We start from the raw sequence: 17,732 nt of genomic DNA, 5'->3' as shown, positions 1-17,732 counted from the left end.
TAATGTTAGAAATTCAAATGAATGAATTGTCTATAACGACTGCACTTTTTCAGTTGAAGGCAAAGTAGTACAAATAATGAAGAAATCAAAGTAGAAGAAAACATTACTAATAAGCATAAGCCCTATCATAGTCTGACCTGTCCGTAATTATCGTGGGTGGAATCCGAGGGTCCAAAACGATGCAAATCCGTTCTAATACTCCATCTGAGAGTTATCATTATTATCAAAGTCATTCCTAGCAGACAGAACACTGCTGGATCAAATGACAATGAAATTGTTGAGAAAAAAGATGTGACAACTAGCTAATAGTTTGTCAAATCATTGCATAAATTAAATAAGATGTAAATATTTTGCTGATTATCAATAAAATGTGAAAGTTTTTAAGTATTATTTTGCATGCATGTGATGTTTTATAAATATCAAAATCTCTATATTATTTTAGATGCAACTTTAAACATTATATATAAGTGTTCTATGTAGAGAATAATGTTTGAAATAAAATAATCTAAACTTGTCCGTAATTATAAATTAAAGTTGTCATCTTTAATTTAAAATTACTAATGCAGTTAATTACATTCTGAATGAAATAATCTTATCCTAGATTGTTAATGATGAGATCATTAGAATGAAAGCATTTTATGTAACATGATTATATAGGACCGGAACGCAATTAATTATGAATATCTAATAAATTCCGTTATTAAATAGAGTATTCAATATTAATCAATGATGGTCATATATAAATAAATCTTAATTCTGAGTAATTAAAAAACTCTTATTTGATATTATGTTCTTTGACATATTGAGTAATGACACATGTGAATAGTGTCAAAGTCTTGGTATATTGGGAGCATAGTAAAATAAATAGCCGTGAATATTAATTTATAAGATGAAATCCATTCCTTCATAATGAAGTAGATGGACGGTTCCCATAAGTGTTGATTTGAGACATGAATAATAAGAGCGCTCAATTTTATGATTGGATCATAAAATATATTATTCATTAGAGGATCAATGGTACTTATAGAGAAAAATATAATTAAAGAGGTCACAGAAAATACCTAGCTTTAATTATGAATCGTTTATGGATGATTAATTCGTATGTAGTGACTATATCAATAGACAACACAAATTTCGTTAACATAATTATTTTATAATTTTAAGAGTGCAATTCTAAATTTATAGTTGAGTAATTTAGAATTAATTTTGATATATTAATTAATGTGTTAATTAATTATAAAAAATTATTGGAACTTAAAATTATAATGTTCATAGTTTCTCTCAACGGCTTCATAAGATTAATGTGAACTGAATGTATTATATTGGGTTATGATTATTAATTTAAAATTAAGAATTCTAAATACATATATTGATTAATTAATATTAAAATTATTTTAAAATTATTTTAAATTAATATAGATGAATTTAGTCATTTTTATAAAAAGATAGAATTTTTTTTTACACCAAACGTTTTTTTCTTCTCTCTCGTTAATGTGTGTGTGTGTGTGTGTGTGTGAGAAAGTAAACAGCTGCACGTTTCCTCACTCAAAAAAAAAGGAAAAAAAAAAAAGAGAAGGGACTGGGAGGAAACGTGCTCTCAGCATGAGGAAAAGAAGACATTTACTTGTAAAGGAATCAATTTTTATTTGGTTTTGGCTGAGAGAAACAAAAGGGAGATTTCCACATAAGAAAAAGAGAAAAATAAGAAAACAAAAAGTAAAACTAAAAAAATCTCTCGAGTGTTATCAAATACTTTTAAAAAAAATAAGTCATAATTATAATTGACATTTCTATTCATTTATCTCATGTGTTGAAAACCCCATTAAAACGTCAACACGTTCGAGTTCACGTTAATTTGAAGATACGTTGAAAAGAACCGTGATTTTCTTAAAATTTAAGAGCTCAAGACGGTGTTAGAAGAGTTCAAAATTTACGTCCTAATTGAGCGATGGTAAAATTCTCCTTCTTCTCTTTAATTTATTTATAGTTAAATTAACATAAAATAATAATCACATTAAATTTTGATTTATGTGATTCGATTGATACCACGCTTTTACACAATTTTTTTTGAAAATCCAATTTGAGAAACCAACAGAGATATGCATAAATTTCTAGAATTTTTATTCTGAATCTAGTGGATAAAAATGACTAATAAACCTAAACTACAAGAAAGAGGGGAAAAAAACTATGTATTCCAAAGGTGAGCAATCCAACAACTGCACCTCTTTTCTTCACAGTCGAGCATTTAAGCTATTATGGGTCACTTGATCCTTTCTCTGCACGTAACTAATCTTTTCTCCATTTTCCTTCCTTTTGGAGGTTAAATTTGTTAGAGAGATTGTAATATATCTCTCAATCTTGATATCACAAATTGGATTAAAACACATTCAGGAAGAGTGGGCTGACGCAAACACGCGCTGCAGCGCGCAGGAGTGCGCACTGCAGCGTACGGACGCGCTGCAGCGCACTGCAGCCTGCGCAAAACAGACCTCTCGGGTCTGTTTTGTTAGGCCTACGCGCTACAGCGCACAGAAGCGTGCGCTGCAGCGCACGGACGCGCTGCAGCCTGCGCAAAACAGACCTCTCGAGTCTGTTTTGCTAAGCCCGCGCACTGCAGTGCACCTCTTGGGCGCTGCAGCGCAAATTGTCGACGAAAAATGTGTTTTCGTGTGTTTTAGTGATTTGAAAAAATCTCGAACCATTGCATCTATTTGTGATATGTTTTCTTACATATATGAGTACTTATTAACAATAAAAATAACTATTGATACAAGTGCATCAGCATATAAAAGATAACCATCAAATTAAAAAGGTATCTTTATGTGAAAGGTTGTAACACTTAAAGAAGATGGATGCATCCCTGTCTTTATATGATAGACTTCAGAAAATACAGAATATAACTATTCTGAAACTCAATATTTTTGCTGGATATTGTGTTCAAGGGTTTGTTGTATCTTGGGGATAATTTGCCATTTAGAACTCGTTAGCAAACTTTGAGAAGTGATAGCAAATAAAACCTTAAAGGAAAGTATTCATATACGCCTCAAACCCTTCTTTCTGCATTCTCTATTCTTTTCATCCTCCTAATTCCGAATTTCTTCCAACAAAATTTTCCGTGCTAAATTGAAAACAAAGGTAAGACAATGATTGTAACCATGAAACTAATGTGGGCTTGCGAGTAACATCATCGGATTCTGCAACTAGCGAATACAAGTCATTCAGAACCATAATCTGGCCATCTTTTGGTAGCTGCACAATCAGCTGTGCCAACAACTTCATCAAGTCGGGTAGTACCTGAAAAATAACATAAATGGCATTATCAAATCATTTTAAACCAAAATGGACACGCGAGGAAAGATTGAAACTTGAAAATCTTTTTGACTGCTTCTACTTCATCAATATTACCAACATCTGGAAGTACTGAAGTTGCAAATATTCACATTATGGATGTGCAATGCAGCCAGTTCTTTATGCGAAAAAATAAAATAAAAAATAAAAAATTTGTGGCTAATCTGCGTTTTTCACAAGAGAGGATAGAACTTATTCGCATCAAAGTAAATCAATACCTGTATGTCAACCAGGGAAATAAGCCGTAGAAGCAAATCCAGAAGTTTCTTGCAAGCCTCTGACTCTCCTTGCCAATTCTTCCACGTATCAGTCTGCTGAGCGATGTCTTCTATGCATAATTTTTTAGCTTTTTCAACAAGTGAATGGATACAATAAAATATGGCCGGGCTTCCGGCAGGAAGATGTCGAGCCAAGGCCCCAACTCCGGAAGCCATACCCTCAAAAGGAGTAATGTCAGGATATCCCTACATTCACATCAAAGAAAGCTTTTAGCATCAGATTATGAGATAAAGAATAAGAAGAGAAAAAAGAAAAAAAAACCTATACCATTAATGATCTTTGCATTTGCATGTAGTAGAAAACAAGCTGCTCCTTTTTTCCTCTTGCCCAGAACCCTCCCCCGAAGATACGAATGAGACAAACAGAGAATGCGAGGCTCGAGCCACTTTTCCATTGGGATGTCCCAAATATCTGATTGCGTTGTGATAAGGAAGTAAAATATCGACTTTATGCAAATAAAGTATTTCCATCAAGACCGAGTCTTTTGTAAAGGATACAAGAACATAGTTGGAGCTACTGCCTTCCCGAATACAGGGCTAGGCAAACGCTCAATGCAAGTAGCAATTACTCGCAGGTAGAAAAGAATTCGTGCAGTTTGAACCTCATCTTTGCACCATATGTACTCCGTTTTACGCTGGAGAGTGAGGACTGAAAGTTTATCCGCACATATTAATAAGGACTTAGAGATTATATAGTCAAGACATAATATAAAAACGATGACGAGTGAATGATAAATAGGAAAAGAAAACAAATTGAGAAACTTAATATGGGTAGACAAATATAAAGATGTCACATGAAATTTATAACTACTTTGACAAAGAACATACCAGGACCCTTTGTTAAATCAATGTAAGTGGGCATTGATTCTACAAATGAGACACAAGCAGAATCATTCTCTTGAATGCTTACAACAACAACTCGAATTGTATCCATATACTCAGGCAAACAGATGCGTCGGAAGTACTCCAAACAAGAAAATGCAACCAGTATTTGAACCGATAAGTCCATTTTAGTTTCCTCGTTCAATTTTGAGTTAAATTTGTGTTTCGTGACTGCCAATGCAAAAACTACAACCATAAGGAAAGCAGATTCAGCGGTTCTCTCCAAATCCACAAGTGACTCATCCTTTTCACCTCGAAGTGCCAAAGCCACTTTCCGATGCTCTACATAAATATGATGACAGTAATTCCACATAAGATTCTCGACTATATTTTGGCTCTCTTCATCCACTGAGACATACTGATTGCACAGAACACTAGCACTTTCCAGGTGTTGTTTAAGCTCCTTATGCAACAGTCCAGCTGAATTGACATGCAAGGCTTCAAGCACTTTTGCAAAAAACTGTCTTGATGGAAAGATTTCAGTCAATAACGCAGTAGCAAGGCATACAAAAAAAGGAGAACGAGGAGACACTGGTCCACATCGTGCCAACGCCAATGAGAGACACTGTAGGCAAAGGCTGACTGTAAGATCTTTTCCTGAATTGGCAAAATCACTTGTTACGGAAATCAAAGACCACGCCACAGACTCATCCGATCCTCTGCAGAAATTCTTAGCCTTGATAGTATATCCATTCGCTGGCCACTGGCTGCAGACTTATTCAAGGCTCTCAATACTCCAGCTGCAGCCATAACAACAGCAAATGGAACATACTTTTCCTTCATGGCTTCCAAAGCCTCACGGGAAAAAACAGCAACATTATCCAGTGAGCGAAAATCAAACAAATGAGACATTACCCACTCGACCAGATGCAGAATCACAAGGCCATGAGAAAGACTGCCTCGAGGCCCATTTACCTCGCCCCAAACTCCCAACAAAAATGCCAAAGGTCTGGCATAATGAAAACTCAAAGAAGAAGATAGAGCATACCCAATTCCTGCTAGCACATCAGGAACAATCCCTTCAAATGAGCCCATAAGTGCATACTTCTCTTCCAACAGCCTGCACAATAACTCCAAACAAACTCTTTTGGAGCTTTCAGACACCGAGCGCACAAAAGCAAGAGAACCCAAAAGCAACACGGCTTCTGAAAACACGAAAGGGATATTGTTATGATCAAATAAAGCAGATAAGTTACGAGAAATTATCTCCACAGCGGAATCGATGAGAGCTGAAGAGGGTCTGGTCGATTTCCTGACCCATATGTAGAGAAGCCTAAGCAAAAGAGGGTAGGATTCATGAGGGAGGGAGAGTTTTGGAGAGGAAATAATAGAAAGGACAAGCTTTGCTTGTGGATTCGCAACATGAAGAGTAAAGCTTGAGAGTTAACAAGGGACTTCAAAGCTTGGAGGTGGTGGGAATGGAATGACTCGTTTTTCAAGGAGTCACTAAGCTCAGCCCATGATTGAATGATTCCTCTAGCTGATGAAGCTACGGAGTTTTTGGAGCTAAAAGTATTACTACTTCCATACCCACTAATACCCTTTAGCCAATCCTCAAGAAAAACGGTATTAACATGTTTTGCCATTTTAATGCAATATCCAAATTTCACTTCATAAATCCCAAATTCTATGCCACAACCAAAAGAAACGCTCCACTAATCAGAAAACTGCGCACACGAATAAATGAAACTTTCCCATCTTACAAAAAGTCCAAAATCCAGTAAATAAAGCCACCAATCAAGAAATTCTATGCCACAACCAAGCAGAGACCGCCATTAATCACCAAACTGAACACACAAAAGCATGAAAAATTTCCAGTAAATAAAGCCACCAATCAAGAAATTCTATTAGGAAAGCTTTAATAATTATCCATAAACGTCACAAAATATTGGAACTAGTCATATTAATTGGGTTTTTCTTTTTCAATATGGAAATGTCGGATTAAGATCGTTCATGAGAGAAAACACAACCTCAAAATTTTAAGAGCTCTACAACATTTCTCCAAAAAGTTCCATTGCAAAAATTGGCCTTCTACTCAGTGGAAAGCTCGGTGGTGAAGCCCTGGAAATAAAGCGTTGGTTGTGCTTCCGAAAAGAGGAGGAGGAGAAAAGTTCGACCAGAGGGAGTGGAAAGGGAAAAGAATAAAAGAAAAGAGAGAGATTAAGAAGAGGAGGAAATTAAGGGGCTAAATTACAATTTTCAGAACAATTGCACAATTTTCATTTCTAGAAATATAGGAGCTGTTTGCCGGATGGATTCAAATTTCAAACCGGCTCTAAAATTTGGGGTTACAATGAGACAAATATTTTATAAAGTATATGAATTTAAATTTTTATTTCTTACTTTTAATTAGTATCTTTTTTAATTAAATAATTGCATTAGATAAAAGGGTATTAATCATCTAAATCTGTGTATTCTAAAAATATTTCAACGATTTTCTCACGTTGTTTCCTTACTTGTTTTATATTCCTCAGTAATAAGATATCTTAAAAGATATGAATTTAGAATGGGAAAATTAAGAGAAAAAAGTATTAGAAAAACTAAAAGATATTTTTTCTTAATAATATTTTACATTTGTTTTTTATTTGACTATCGATCAACCTAAACCTCTTCTAACATTTATAATGTTATTTTCAATAACAGCTCAATAACTAAATAACAAATAATCAATACCAAAATGCAGATGAAAACAAAACCTCTTCCAACATTATAATCTTATTTTCAATAACAGCTCAATAACTAAATAACAAAGAATCACTACCAATATGCAGATGACGTTTTTGTTGTCGTTTTTTTTTCCCTTTTTATGACAAGATGACGTTTTTCTTTACAACTATACAGGGAGTTTTTTTCGAGCAAGTCATTTTGCTCCGCCGGTGAGGATAATTGTTTTTAATTGTTAGATTAATTTTTTAACAATTAAATTTATACAGGTTCATATTAAAAATTTACAAAGTATTATTCATAATTATTCATGTTATAGATCTAACTATTAAAATATTAATTAAACGGTAAAAATACAGTCTTTATTGGTGGAGCAAAATAGCTTGCTCCGCCGTAAAAATTCTCAACCAAAGCTTTTATCAACTTAAGCCTTTATCATTCTCTCTCTCTCCTAAAATATTTTTTGATGATTTCAAAAAGGAAAAAAAAGATAATAGATCATTCATTAGATATTTCTTCAAGAAAGGAGACAAATACTCTATAAAATGTGTGAGTTTAAATTTTTATTTCTTATTCTTGATTAATATCTTTTTTAATTAAAGGTATTAATCATCCAAACCTCTCCATTATAAAGATATTTCAACGATTTTCTCACGTTGCTTCCTTACTTGTTTTATATTCCTCAGTGATAGGATATCTTAAAAGATATGAATCTAGAATGGGAAAATTAAGAGAAAAAAGTATTAGAAAAACTAATTGAACCACACAAAAGAGAATTTTAAGTTGTTATAAATCAGTAGAAATTAGGGTTGTACATCGGCCGGCTACCGACTAAATTTGTGGGTTCGGTGATCGACCAATGTCATCAGTTTCTCAGATGATAAATCAAAATCTAACCAAAGATTTTGAGAGACTAACCGAACACTGATAAAAAATGGTTTTTATATCGGTCGATGTTGTTCAGTTTCATGACGAGAAGATAAAACGACAAGAGAAATGAAGAAGCAGTGTACGAAATGGATGTATATAAGAGTTAAAAAAAATTGTGGCGAAACTTTAGAATTAATAAAAGAGAAAATTTCAAGCTTAACCATTATTTTTTCTAACTCTATTATTTATGCTGTTTACACAAAATTTTGATGCTACTATATAAAATAACATGCAGGATACGAAATAATAAACAGCATGATACGAAATAATAAACAGCATGTTATGAAAGACAACCTGCAAATTATAAGTGGCATAAAATAATTTTGATGCACCTTCCATACAAGCATATAGTTTTTGCTAAACAAAGTTTTGATGCACCAAAAACTCTAATTAACTAACATAAACACCTGAATTTTCTAAACGATAACAAAAATTGAAACTTTGGGGTTACAATAATATTTTACATTTATTTTTTATTTGACTATCGATCATCCTAAACCTCTTCCAACTTTTATATATTTTTTCAACATTTATAATCTTATTTTCAATAACAACTCAATAAGTAAGAGGACGTTTTGCTCATGTATTCGTCTCTGATTATGAATCATGATTCATGGTTCTCTACAATATTTTTCTCACACAAAAAACCCCCCGCTCTTGATGAAAAGATGACGTGTTTCTTTAGAGTCTTTATGAAGCAAACTATTTAATTTTGACAATTAATTCTGAATTTCTCAAATTATTACAATGTGTTTTATTTTATTAAATTTGTTTAAATTTTTCATTAGATTTAGGGGATTAAAAGCTGAGAAATTGAAGAATTTGTTACATTTCAATTGGGATGTTAGAATTTTTCGTCAAATGTGTTTTATCGACACTAATTTAACACAATCATCGTCAAAATAAAGTATAATTGCAACAATTTTATAAGTTAAGGGTAACTTGCCAAAATTAAAATTCAGAAAGTAAGTTGCTAAAACCATACTATTGGCTTCATAAACTAAATAGTGTGAAAAAATTACAAAAACGCAGTATATGACCAGATCGTATATTTCAAAAAATTTTCATAAAACTTCTTTTGAACAAGCCACTATAAATATATTAATTTAATGTGCATATGTATAAAATAAAAATAAGAATTTTATGTTCGTTTGATTAGACAGATAACTTCAAAATTATTTTAACAACAAACAGATCGTTTCCTTTGAATCCTTAGCTCTTCTACGCCAATCTTCGGTATTAACTGAACAAAAGTGTGGGAATTCACAAAACAAGATGGGACACTCACTTTTTGAATTTCACTATTGTTGACGGTGGATTTTTGCCAACAAAAAACAGGCCGGTTTACCTCTGGGTTTCTCGTCGGATTACCAGCTTAAGTATAGGTTATGTGTAGGAATTTGATGTGCTTGTGGTATTTTTTGTGTAGTAAGCAATATAAGAAAAAATACTTAAAGTAAGAAAACGCACAAGATTTATAGTGGTTCACTCTTATAAAATGAAGAGCTACATCCACTATGGTTTGTTATTCCTTCTTGAGAATGTTACAATTTTCAATATGCTCTTTCGTTCTTGCTTTCTTAGAAAAGATCCACACACCCCTCTTTCCGTATGAGGTTTCTCTCCTTTTATAGCCGAGCTTCCTTCGTTGGAGGGGTTTTCTCCTATAGGCTGAACGAGCACTCAAGTGGTCTCCCTTTCTAGGCCCAGCCCATAGCCCACTAATCACTTTTTACGCACTATTCACTCAACCAATTAGTCTCCCATTACGGCTCTGTGCACAGCTGTAACCCTTTTCTGTCCCCTGTAGGGGCAGTTTAAGGGTTTGCATTTAATGCCTATACTTTGGACATCCCTTACGCAGCTTGCCACGTCAGGCTTTCCCTCAAGGGGCATTCCCCCCGTCGCCAGTGGTTTTTAGCTCAATTGTTCTTCTTGGCAGTGGACTTCTATGTTGTAAGGTCGACGGTACGATCTGTCGACGTCAGAAGAAGTCAACGCCCTAAGTTGGGCTTCTTACTCGGGCTCTAAACGACTGGAGGAAAATGGGTCCCAGACGTCGAGGGTTGTTGCTTTACGATGAGAGGTTAAGGCCACGTGTCATGTTGTCCTCCCTCCACGTGTCCTCCATATTTTCCCCCATGACAGCTACCCCCCAGGTCGAGGGTTTCTTTTAAACAGCCTCGAGCTTAGATTCGGTCGTCCTTCCGTGCTTCAGGTGTGGGAAACCAGTCCCGAGCCTTCGCCCGCAATGATGGTCTGGATGCTTCAGATTTTCTTGAGGAACGCGACCGTCGCGTCGGTCACTTCCCTTTGCTGATGTGAGGCCTTCTTTCGAAATGACGTATGTGAGCCCTTGGATCGCGCCCCTTCGTTTTCTCGCCTTTGCTTCGCTGTCATTCGATCTGGGAAAATTACCCCTTTCGTTGGATCTCCACAAACTTTATCTGACGGTCAGGGGTCGAGGGCCTGTTTTTCTTTAAATATCCCCTAAACCGAAGTCATTCTCTCCATACAAACTCCTTAGAACCGCCGTTACTCTGCCTGAATTTCTCCCTGCGAATCTCCGACTTGGGCTCCCTGCTTCCTTTGGTGCATCGTGAAGCTACTCGGTTTCAAACTCTGTCCAGACTCCAACTTATCGGTAAGCTTTTTATTCGTTGCTTATTTACGTTCCTGGATGATTCTACTGGCTTTCCCAGTGAATCATAGGTGTTGATATGCGAAATGTAGAGGACAGTAGCTTTTTATGCTTTATTCGACCCACATAGGGTAGTTTTCCCTGCTTCCTAGTTGAATGCGAGTCTGGCTCCTGGGTTCTGATGAACCTTGGTTGTCACGAGCATTTATCGTCACCATTTCCATATGAATGGTCGGCGTTATGTTGAGGTGTTTCAGTAGTCATTGTCTAGAATGGTCGTCGCTTAGAATAACCGCCCATTTTTCCCACCTCTCGACTTAGGATTTTGACGTAGCTCCTTGTCTTTTTCATTACCAGAACAATGGCCTCAAAAAACTCCCTTCGAGAGGAACCGTCTGTTGTACGACCAGACTCCCCTTCTATGGCGGAGATTTCATGGTCATCTTCCTCATCAGACTGCGACTCACTGTTACGGAAAGTTGAGGGACATATGGCCGGCCCAGGCGACGACGGTAGTGATACTTATGACAGCGTCTGCTGAATGATCGACGAAGACGTCGATAGGAGGCCTTTTACAAGTGGCAGCATGTGTGGGGTCGCCGCTTCTCTGGTGGATACCCCGCTGGCTGCTACAAGTGGAGACCCGGATCGGCCTTCCTTCACAGCTGACACCGTGGCGTCGAGAGTCCGGAATAAGGACATCATCCGGGCGATGAAGGAAGGATGCATCGACGGGAGGTGGTTCAAATACCTCCTCCCAGACATGCATTTTAGGACTAGTATGCCCCCAATTGGATTCCTCCCTATCTATACCAGGGCCGTTACTGCTGGGATGACCCTTCTGGTTCATCCCTTCATAAAAGATTATTGCCACTTTTACGGCATTTCCCCCGCCCAACTGGCGCCAAACTTCTGGTATTGCTTTGCTGGCGCCTGGATCTTGTGGAACCAACAGTTTGACATGGATCTTCCTCTGGATGAGTTTAGATTCATGTACAGACTGTGCCATGTTGCCAAGTGCGAGGGGTGGTATTTTCTGAGTGGGCACAGGAAATCTCAGCCCAGATTTGGCAAGCTAATTCTGGGCATCCCCTCGTCGTCACATGGGTGGAAACCCATGTTTTTTATGATACGCAGACCTTTTAATTTTCATCCTGACGACCGCTTGCCCCGCCGAAGGAAGGTGCAGGCTTCGTTTGGGAACATGGGTTAGACATTGATTCCCTTTCTTCACCTTACTTCGCTTTCTCCTTTCTTACGCTGACAGTCTTTTATCCTACAGTCAGTTAGGACCGGCCGAAGTTCTCTGGAAACAGTTACACGAGGATTGAGAAGGCCTTATTGTTCCCGTCCGAAGTTGGCCATATTGACACCCTCCTGACCCAGGTAAATCTTTGAAGTGCCGGGCTAATTCTCGATCTCCCAGACCCTACTGACCTCGACGTCGTCCGTGAATACTTCCATTTAAGCGACGAAGGTAAACCCCTATTCCCACTGCCTTTCTTACAATGACATTTTGTTTATCCAAGCGTCGATTATATTTTTGTCTCGTCGTTTCTGTAGAAATGGCATCTTTGAGGATCCAGCTTCTCGGCAGTTAGCCGTCTAAGCTAAGCCAGCAGCCCCCGCCGAGCCAACAACCTCCTTCTAGGGGAAAGGAGAAAGCTAGCTCTTCTTCTCAGGCGCCGAGGAAAAGGAAAGCCACAAGGGTCCCCTCCACGTCGGAGGAGGATCCTGCGCTAAAAAAGATGCTCAAAGAGAAGACGCCGGTGGTAGAAACTTGGACGCCGACAGTCCCCATTCCTGACGTAAACGTTCTTCTGGCGCCGAGGGAACGCGTGCTTATCCCGGGAGCAAAAAGTAGGGATCCTAATTTCCAAGTCCCGGACGTCTCTGATGCCGAGATTGGGGCGATGCTGAAACTTTCCCCCCACTTCTCCCTTGTCTTCCAGGCTCTATATGAGTCTTTCCTCGAGCCGCACTGGGTTGCTACCACTCAATCTTCTTTGGTTGATCGCCAGTGAAAGCAGATCTCTTTCCAAATTCACTGATCGAGCTGCCTTTTTATTTTTTCTGGTTTCGCCGCCTTGTATCCTTATTTTCTGACCTCCAATTTTTCAGGGCTTAATCCTTGCCATTCTCAACCTTCTCAACCTAGTTAAGGTTGAGGAGCGGGATAAAGAGATGGACATCGTAAAGGCCGAGCTTAACTCTCTTCTCGACGATGCTAAGACTAAGTGTGCGAACGCCGCCGAGGAGAGAGATGTGGCCGTGGCCAAATTGAAGAGTTTGGAAGATAAGCTGGCTAAGCTGACTGCCTCAGTTGAGGACTTTACAAAGCAGGTAGATACATCTGAGACGAAGTTGGCAGAAGCAACTGAGGCGGCAAAGAGACGTTTTGCTGAGGGGAAGAAAGAAGCCGAAGCTAAGGCCGCAGCAGTTTTTGATGCCAAACGTGTAGAGATTATTAAGGAGTTCAAGGCTTCTCCGGAGCTCATCGACATTCGTACGAAGGATTTTCAATCCGCTGGTCAACAAATCGTCGATTTGATAAAACAAGAGCATCCTGAGTGGGACTTGGGCTTCCTTTATGATGCTCCTCCTCCTGCTGGCGACGACAACTCTTCCCCGCCTGGTGATGACTCGGCGGTTGGCGGTGAGGCTTGAAGAGAAATAATTTTTTTTTTTTGCTGTCTGTAACTAATATGACATTGGTTTGAACCTCTTTTTATTTTCATTTATGTTTTATGAAAAGCTAGTAGATTTCATACCTTGCTCATTTGTTCATTATGCATTCGCCTCTCCCTCTTAAAGGAGTCGTTGTTGACTTTACCCCTTGGAGTCGTTCATCTTTAGAAAATTTCATAAAATTTTCTAAGTTTTTCTTCGCCTTTCTTCTTTGGAAGAGTCGGTGTTAACTTTTGCCCCTTGGGGTCATTAATTAATGCCCAAAAGTGATACTCACAAGCGGTCAATTGTAGCATAGAATGGCGGTCGTATCCACAGAGAGATAACAAAATAACAAGAAAGACTAACAAAATAAGAGCGTTAGAGAAAAGTGAATTAAAGAAAAAGAATAGTTTTTGAGATTTTGTTGCAAATAAAATAGAAAGGAGAGAATTTGTATGAAGAAAATTTGATAATAAAAACGGTAAGGTGTCGAGAATCCCTAATGTTTCGTTCACCAATCCAAGTTTTGATTCACAATATTAAATAACCGAATAAATTAAATCTGTATGTTGACTCCAGAAATATTATTATTACAAGCTATCTAAAATCGACAATATATCAATCTGACAATATTGCAGTAAAAGACAATTTGTAAAATAATTTGAATAACAAAACATTGCATGACAGAATTACATAAGAAAAGCGTGACTGAAATTATATAAAAATTGGCACACAATATTTTGAAAAGTAATAGAAAAATAGATGAGATTTAATTTATTCGGATGTTGACCTTTACAGCACAAGGAATCAAAACCCCGAATTGGGTCACTCAACAGAAGTTCATCTCTAACCTCACCAAGAAAACTCTAGCCTATCTTGCAAAACATTCTCACAAGTTCTAGAGAGAAAATATGAGACTGACAGCAAGACGACAGAAAGTTTAATATCAAAATCTTCCTAAAACCTTAGGCCAACCCCTCTATTTATAGTGTTCAGAGGTTGCCTGTCAAATAAGGAAATAAATTGTAAAACTAGAAAATTACAAAAGAAAATGAAACAAAATAAAATTACACATAAATTAGGAGAAATCACATATTTGATTTGGGGAAGAAATCTGGTAATTTGCTCTGATTTTTGGGGAAGGAATTCGGATTCAGCGCCGGAGGGACACGTGTCAAAGCTTGATTGGATCAAAGGAATAAAGCACCACGTGTCACGCGCGGAGTGGAGGAAGTCTGCTGGCGCGGTCAGAGTGGAGACAGCTCATGGGACAGATGTCGCGCGCGGAGGAAAGGAGCAGGCTGGCACACTGAGTCGCGGGGCCCACGCGGAGGAACGCTTTAACGCGCGCTGATGGCTACATGGAAGACATGCGCGCGCTGAGAGATTGGCATGCTGGTGACGCGCGGGAGAAATAGTGGGGAAAGGCGGAGAGCTGGGGCCCACGCGGAGAGAGATAGTGGCTTGGCTCGGCTTGGTGCAGCTCGACTGAGGCTTGGCTCCGGATGGTTGAAAACATGGCTTTCATGGCTTATTTTTGTGTAGCTTTTTACACTGTAAATAATTAAGCAAAAACTAGACAAATTCCAATTAAAAATATTATGAATAAAAATAGTGGAATTGTTTAATTAAAGCTTAAATATTTTAATATTACATAAATCAAAAGCAGTATTTATGGTGCATTTTCATGCACTAATCACAACCCCCAACCAGCTTATTGCTAGTCTCTAGCAATCCAAGCGCAAAAGAAATCATGTCACAAAGAAAATCTAAGTCTCAACTCGCTTAGTCACCTGAGTATTTCAAACAAATTGTCAATGAGAAGTCAAAAGATACTATTAAGATTATTTCAGTCATAACTCCAGAGTCGTGTGTGTGTGCCCAAAGCCATAACCTTCTTACCACTGACCATAACACATGCAGCTTTGAAAAATTCACCAAGTAAAAGTTTGAAAAATAATAAATGAGGCTCTATTACATAAGATCATTCCTATCTAACCCAAAATCCATCCCTCAAGCATATGCACCAAGCATACCACTACCCATGTAATGATGTTCTAATAGTGATTTTACCAGCTCAAAAGATCAATGAAAGTTCAAAAGTCATTTTCTCTACTCTCTTGACTCACTAAAAATCAAGCCCTTAAACTCGGGAATTTTCTCAGCTGACATGCATTAACATCTATCTTACCACAAGGTTTAGCACGTGTAAAAAGAAACTCTGGAAGTCATTTCTTAGCAACCAAGACAGTAAAAATTGACCCAAACCAATCATTTTGAATCATACTCAGACAACTTTGCAAAAATTTTAACCCAAATATCAACATGACAAAAATCACTCTTACGCATGAATATGCCCACCACCCCCAACCAAAATCAGACAGTGTCCTCAGTGTCAAAAATTATGTAAATATAGAGAAAGAAGACACCTGGATGATGAGCATTCCACATATGAGCACAACTTGAGCTTCCTGATATGATTCTCCAACACACATATAACAAAAGAAATGTAAAAAGAAACGAAGAAAATAGAAAATTAAAATATGATACATGAGATGTGAGCAAACTACTCAGGGCTGGTAAACGGGGTCGTCGAGAATGATCTCTTCAACCTGGTTCACCCGCTCTAAGTAATTTTTCAGATGCTGGCCATTTACTTTGAATATTCTCTCATCGGTCGGGTCCTCAACCTCGACAGCACTATTGGGAAAAATGCATTTTACTACGAACATGCCAGTCCACCGCAACCTCAACTTACCGGGGTGGAGATGCAAACGGGAATCATAGAGCTGAACTCGTTGATTCGGCTCGAAATTCTTCCTTAGGATCTGCTTATCATGAGCCGCTTTCATTTTTACCTTGATCCTAGAATTGCGCTCTTTCAGCATGTCGATCAATCATTGTTCTTGCAATGGATCGAGTTTAGATGAGATGATGACTGGGAATGTGTCTTCATCTCCCAACAATGCATGTTTTAAGCCCTCAGGTGGTTGGGCTAGCTTGACTGTTGGAGCCTCCTCAGTGGATGATTTCGGTTTTTCTCCCTCTGTTGGGAGCTCCTGAAAACATGGTGACCCAAACTTAGTTCCTCTGTCCTGTGATTCTTTGAAAATGGCAGCAATGGTAGCCACCTCACAAGGATCGGAACTCTCAGATTCAGAATTTTGGAGGAGGTTTTCAAGATCTTCAGAGTTGCTTTGCGGTAGAACCTCCTCCTCGACAAGTGTGTCGATCATAAATGTTTGGTGACACTCGTCGTCATCATGTGGTTGCTTTTGAATATGAAAAATATTCACCTCAAGGGTCATATTCCCGAAAGATATCTTCATGAGACCATTCCTGCAATTGATAAGTGCGTTTACCGTGGCAAGAAAAGGTCTTCCTAGAATGATGGGAATGGATGACTCCATATCCACCACGGATTGTGTATCCAAGACAAGAAAAACCACGGGGTAATAAAACTTGTCGACTTGCAACAAAACATCTTCCACTATTCCCCGTGGTCTCTTAATGGATCTATCGGCCAGTTGGAGAACCACAGATGTGGGCTTAATCTCTCCAAGACCCAATTGCGAGTAGACCGAATAAGGCATGAGGTTCACACTCGATCCTAGGTCTAGTAACGCTTAGCCGAATTCATGTATCCCGATCTGGCAAGAAATGGTAGGACAACCTGGATCCTTATACTTCGGCGGTGTTTTCTGCTCAATCACCGCGCTCACTTGTTCCGTCAAGAATGCAGTCTTCTTGACGTGGTGCTTTCTCTTTATGGTGCACAGATCCTTGATAACCTCGGCATAGGCCGGCACTTACTTGATCACGTGTAGTAAGGGAAGATTGATCTTCAATTGTGTCAAGTGCTCCAGGATCTCACTTTAATTTTCCGGCACTTTCCCAACAGGTCGAAGAGCGTTGCACTGCTCCTCGTATACCCCTCTCATTTCATGAGTAGACCGAATAAGGCATGAGGTTCACACTCGATCCTAGGTCTAGTAACGCTTAGCCGAATTCATGTAGGGTCCTTTACTATCTTTACTTTTGAGGGCCTCAATTTGCTTTGTCAAAGTTTCAACTTGGGCCTTGAGGCTGTCCTCTTCTCTTAATTGATAAACTCCAACTGGTCGGGACCTACTGGTGCTCTCAGTAGCACTCGGTCCAGTCCAAGTATGAGCTTTCTCAGCTAACTCATTCAGGTGGGCTCGGGCGGGCCGGCCCAATTCCCGCCCGTCCAAGCAAGAAATTCGGGTTCGGGCTCGGGCAGCCCGGATTTGACATGTCCACCCTTGCCCGCCGCCGTCTAACCACCGTATACCGCCGTC

General features: G+C 38.5%; 3 protein-coding genes across 3 annotated transcripts; all 3 read right to left on the bottom strand.

The window, feature by feature from the left end:
- Positions 1 to 3,037: 3,037 nt before the first annotated feature.
- On the bottom strand, positions 3,038 to 3,807 carry LOC112092403. The gene is made up of 2 exons (XM_024168505.1): positions 3,567 to 3,807; positions 3,038 to 3,294 (listed from the first exon to the last, which is right to left on the bottom strand). Exons 1-2 carry the CDS (start codon positions 3,780 to 3,782, stop codon positions 3,076 to 3,078), a joined length of 435 nt encoding a protein of 144 aa, XP_024024273.1. The 5' UTR covers positions 3,783 to 3,807; the 3' UTR covers positions 3,038 to 3,075.
- A 164-nt stretch (positions 3,808 to 3,971) lies between these two features.
- Positions 3,972 to 5,432, bottom strand: LOC21406438. Its single transcript, XM_024168504.1, has 2 exons — positions 4,455 to 5,432; positions 3,972 to 4,275 (listed from the first exon to the last, which is right to left on the bottom strand). Exons 1-2 carry the CDS (start codon positions 4,819 to 4,821, stop codon positions 4,097 to 4,099), a joined length of 546 nt encoding a protein of 181 aa, XP_024024272.1. The 5' UTR covers positions 4,822 to 5,432; the 3' UTR covers positions 3,972 to 4,096.
- A 10,878-nt stretch (positions 5,433 to 16,310) lies between these two features.
- LOC112092394 lies at positions 16,311 to 17,006 on the bottom strand. The gene has a single exon (XM_024168488.1). The coding sequence runs from the start codon at positions 17,004 to 17,006 to the stop codon at positions 16,311 to 16,313; it is 696 nt and encodes a 231-aa protein (XP_024024256.1).
- Between the last annotated feature and the right edge of the window lie 726 nt (positions 17,007 to 17,732).

The sequence above is a fragment of the Morus notabilis genome, unplaced genomic scaffold, assembly GCF_000414095.1.
Source record: "Morus notabilis unplaced genomic scaffold, ASM41409v2 Scaffold436, whole genome shotgun sequence".
Lineage (NCBI taxonomy): Eukaryota > Viridiplantae > Streptophyta > Magnoliopsida > Rosales > Moraceae > Morus > Morus notabilis.
The sequence above is the reverse complement of the archived record's forward strand: the minus strand, read 5'-3'. Positions and strand labels throughout refer to the sequence as shown.

Coding starts and splice junctions, on each gene's coding strand:
- LOC21406438 (XM_024168504.1), bottom strand. CDS start 4,821: ATGTGGAATTACTGTCATCATATTTATGTAGAGCATCGGAAAGTGGCT. Junction 4,276..4,454: donor TGATTTAACAAAGGGTCCTG/GTATGTTCTTTG, acceptor ATAAACTTTCAG/TCCTCACTCTCCAGCGTAAA.
- LOC112092403 (XM_024168505.1), bottom strand. CDS start 3,782: ATGGCTTCCGGAGTTGGGGCCTTGGCTCGACATCTTCCTGCCGGAAGC. Junction 3,295..3,566: donor TTTCCCTGGTTGACATACAG/GTATTGATTTAC, acceptor GTTATTTTTCAG/GTACTACCCGACTTGATGAA.
- LOC112092394 (XM_024168488.1), bottom strand. CDS start 17,006: ATGCCTTATTCGGTCTACTCGCAATTGGGTCTTGGAGAGATTAAGCCC.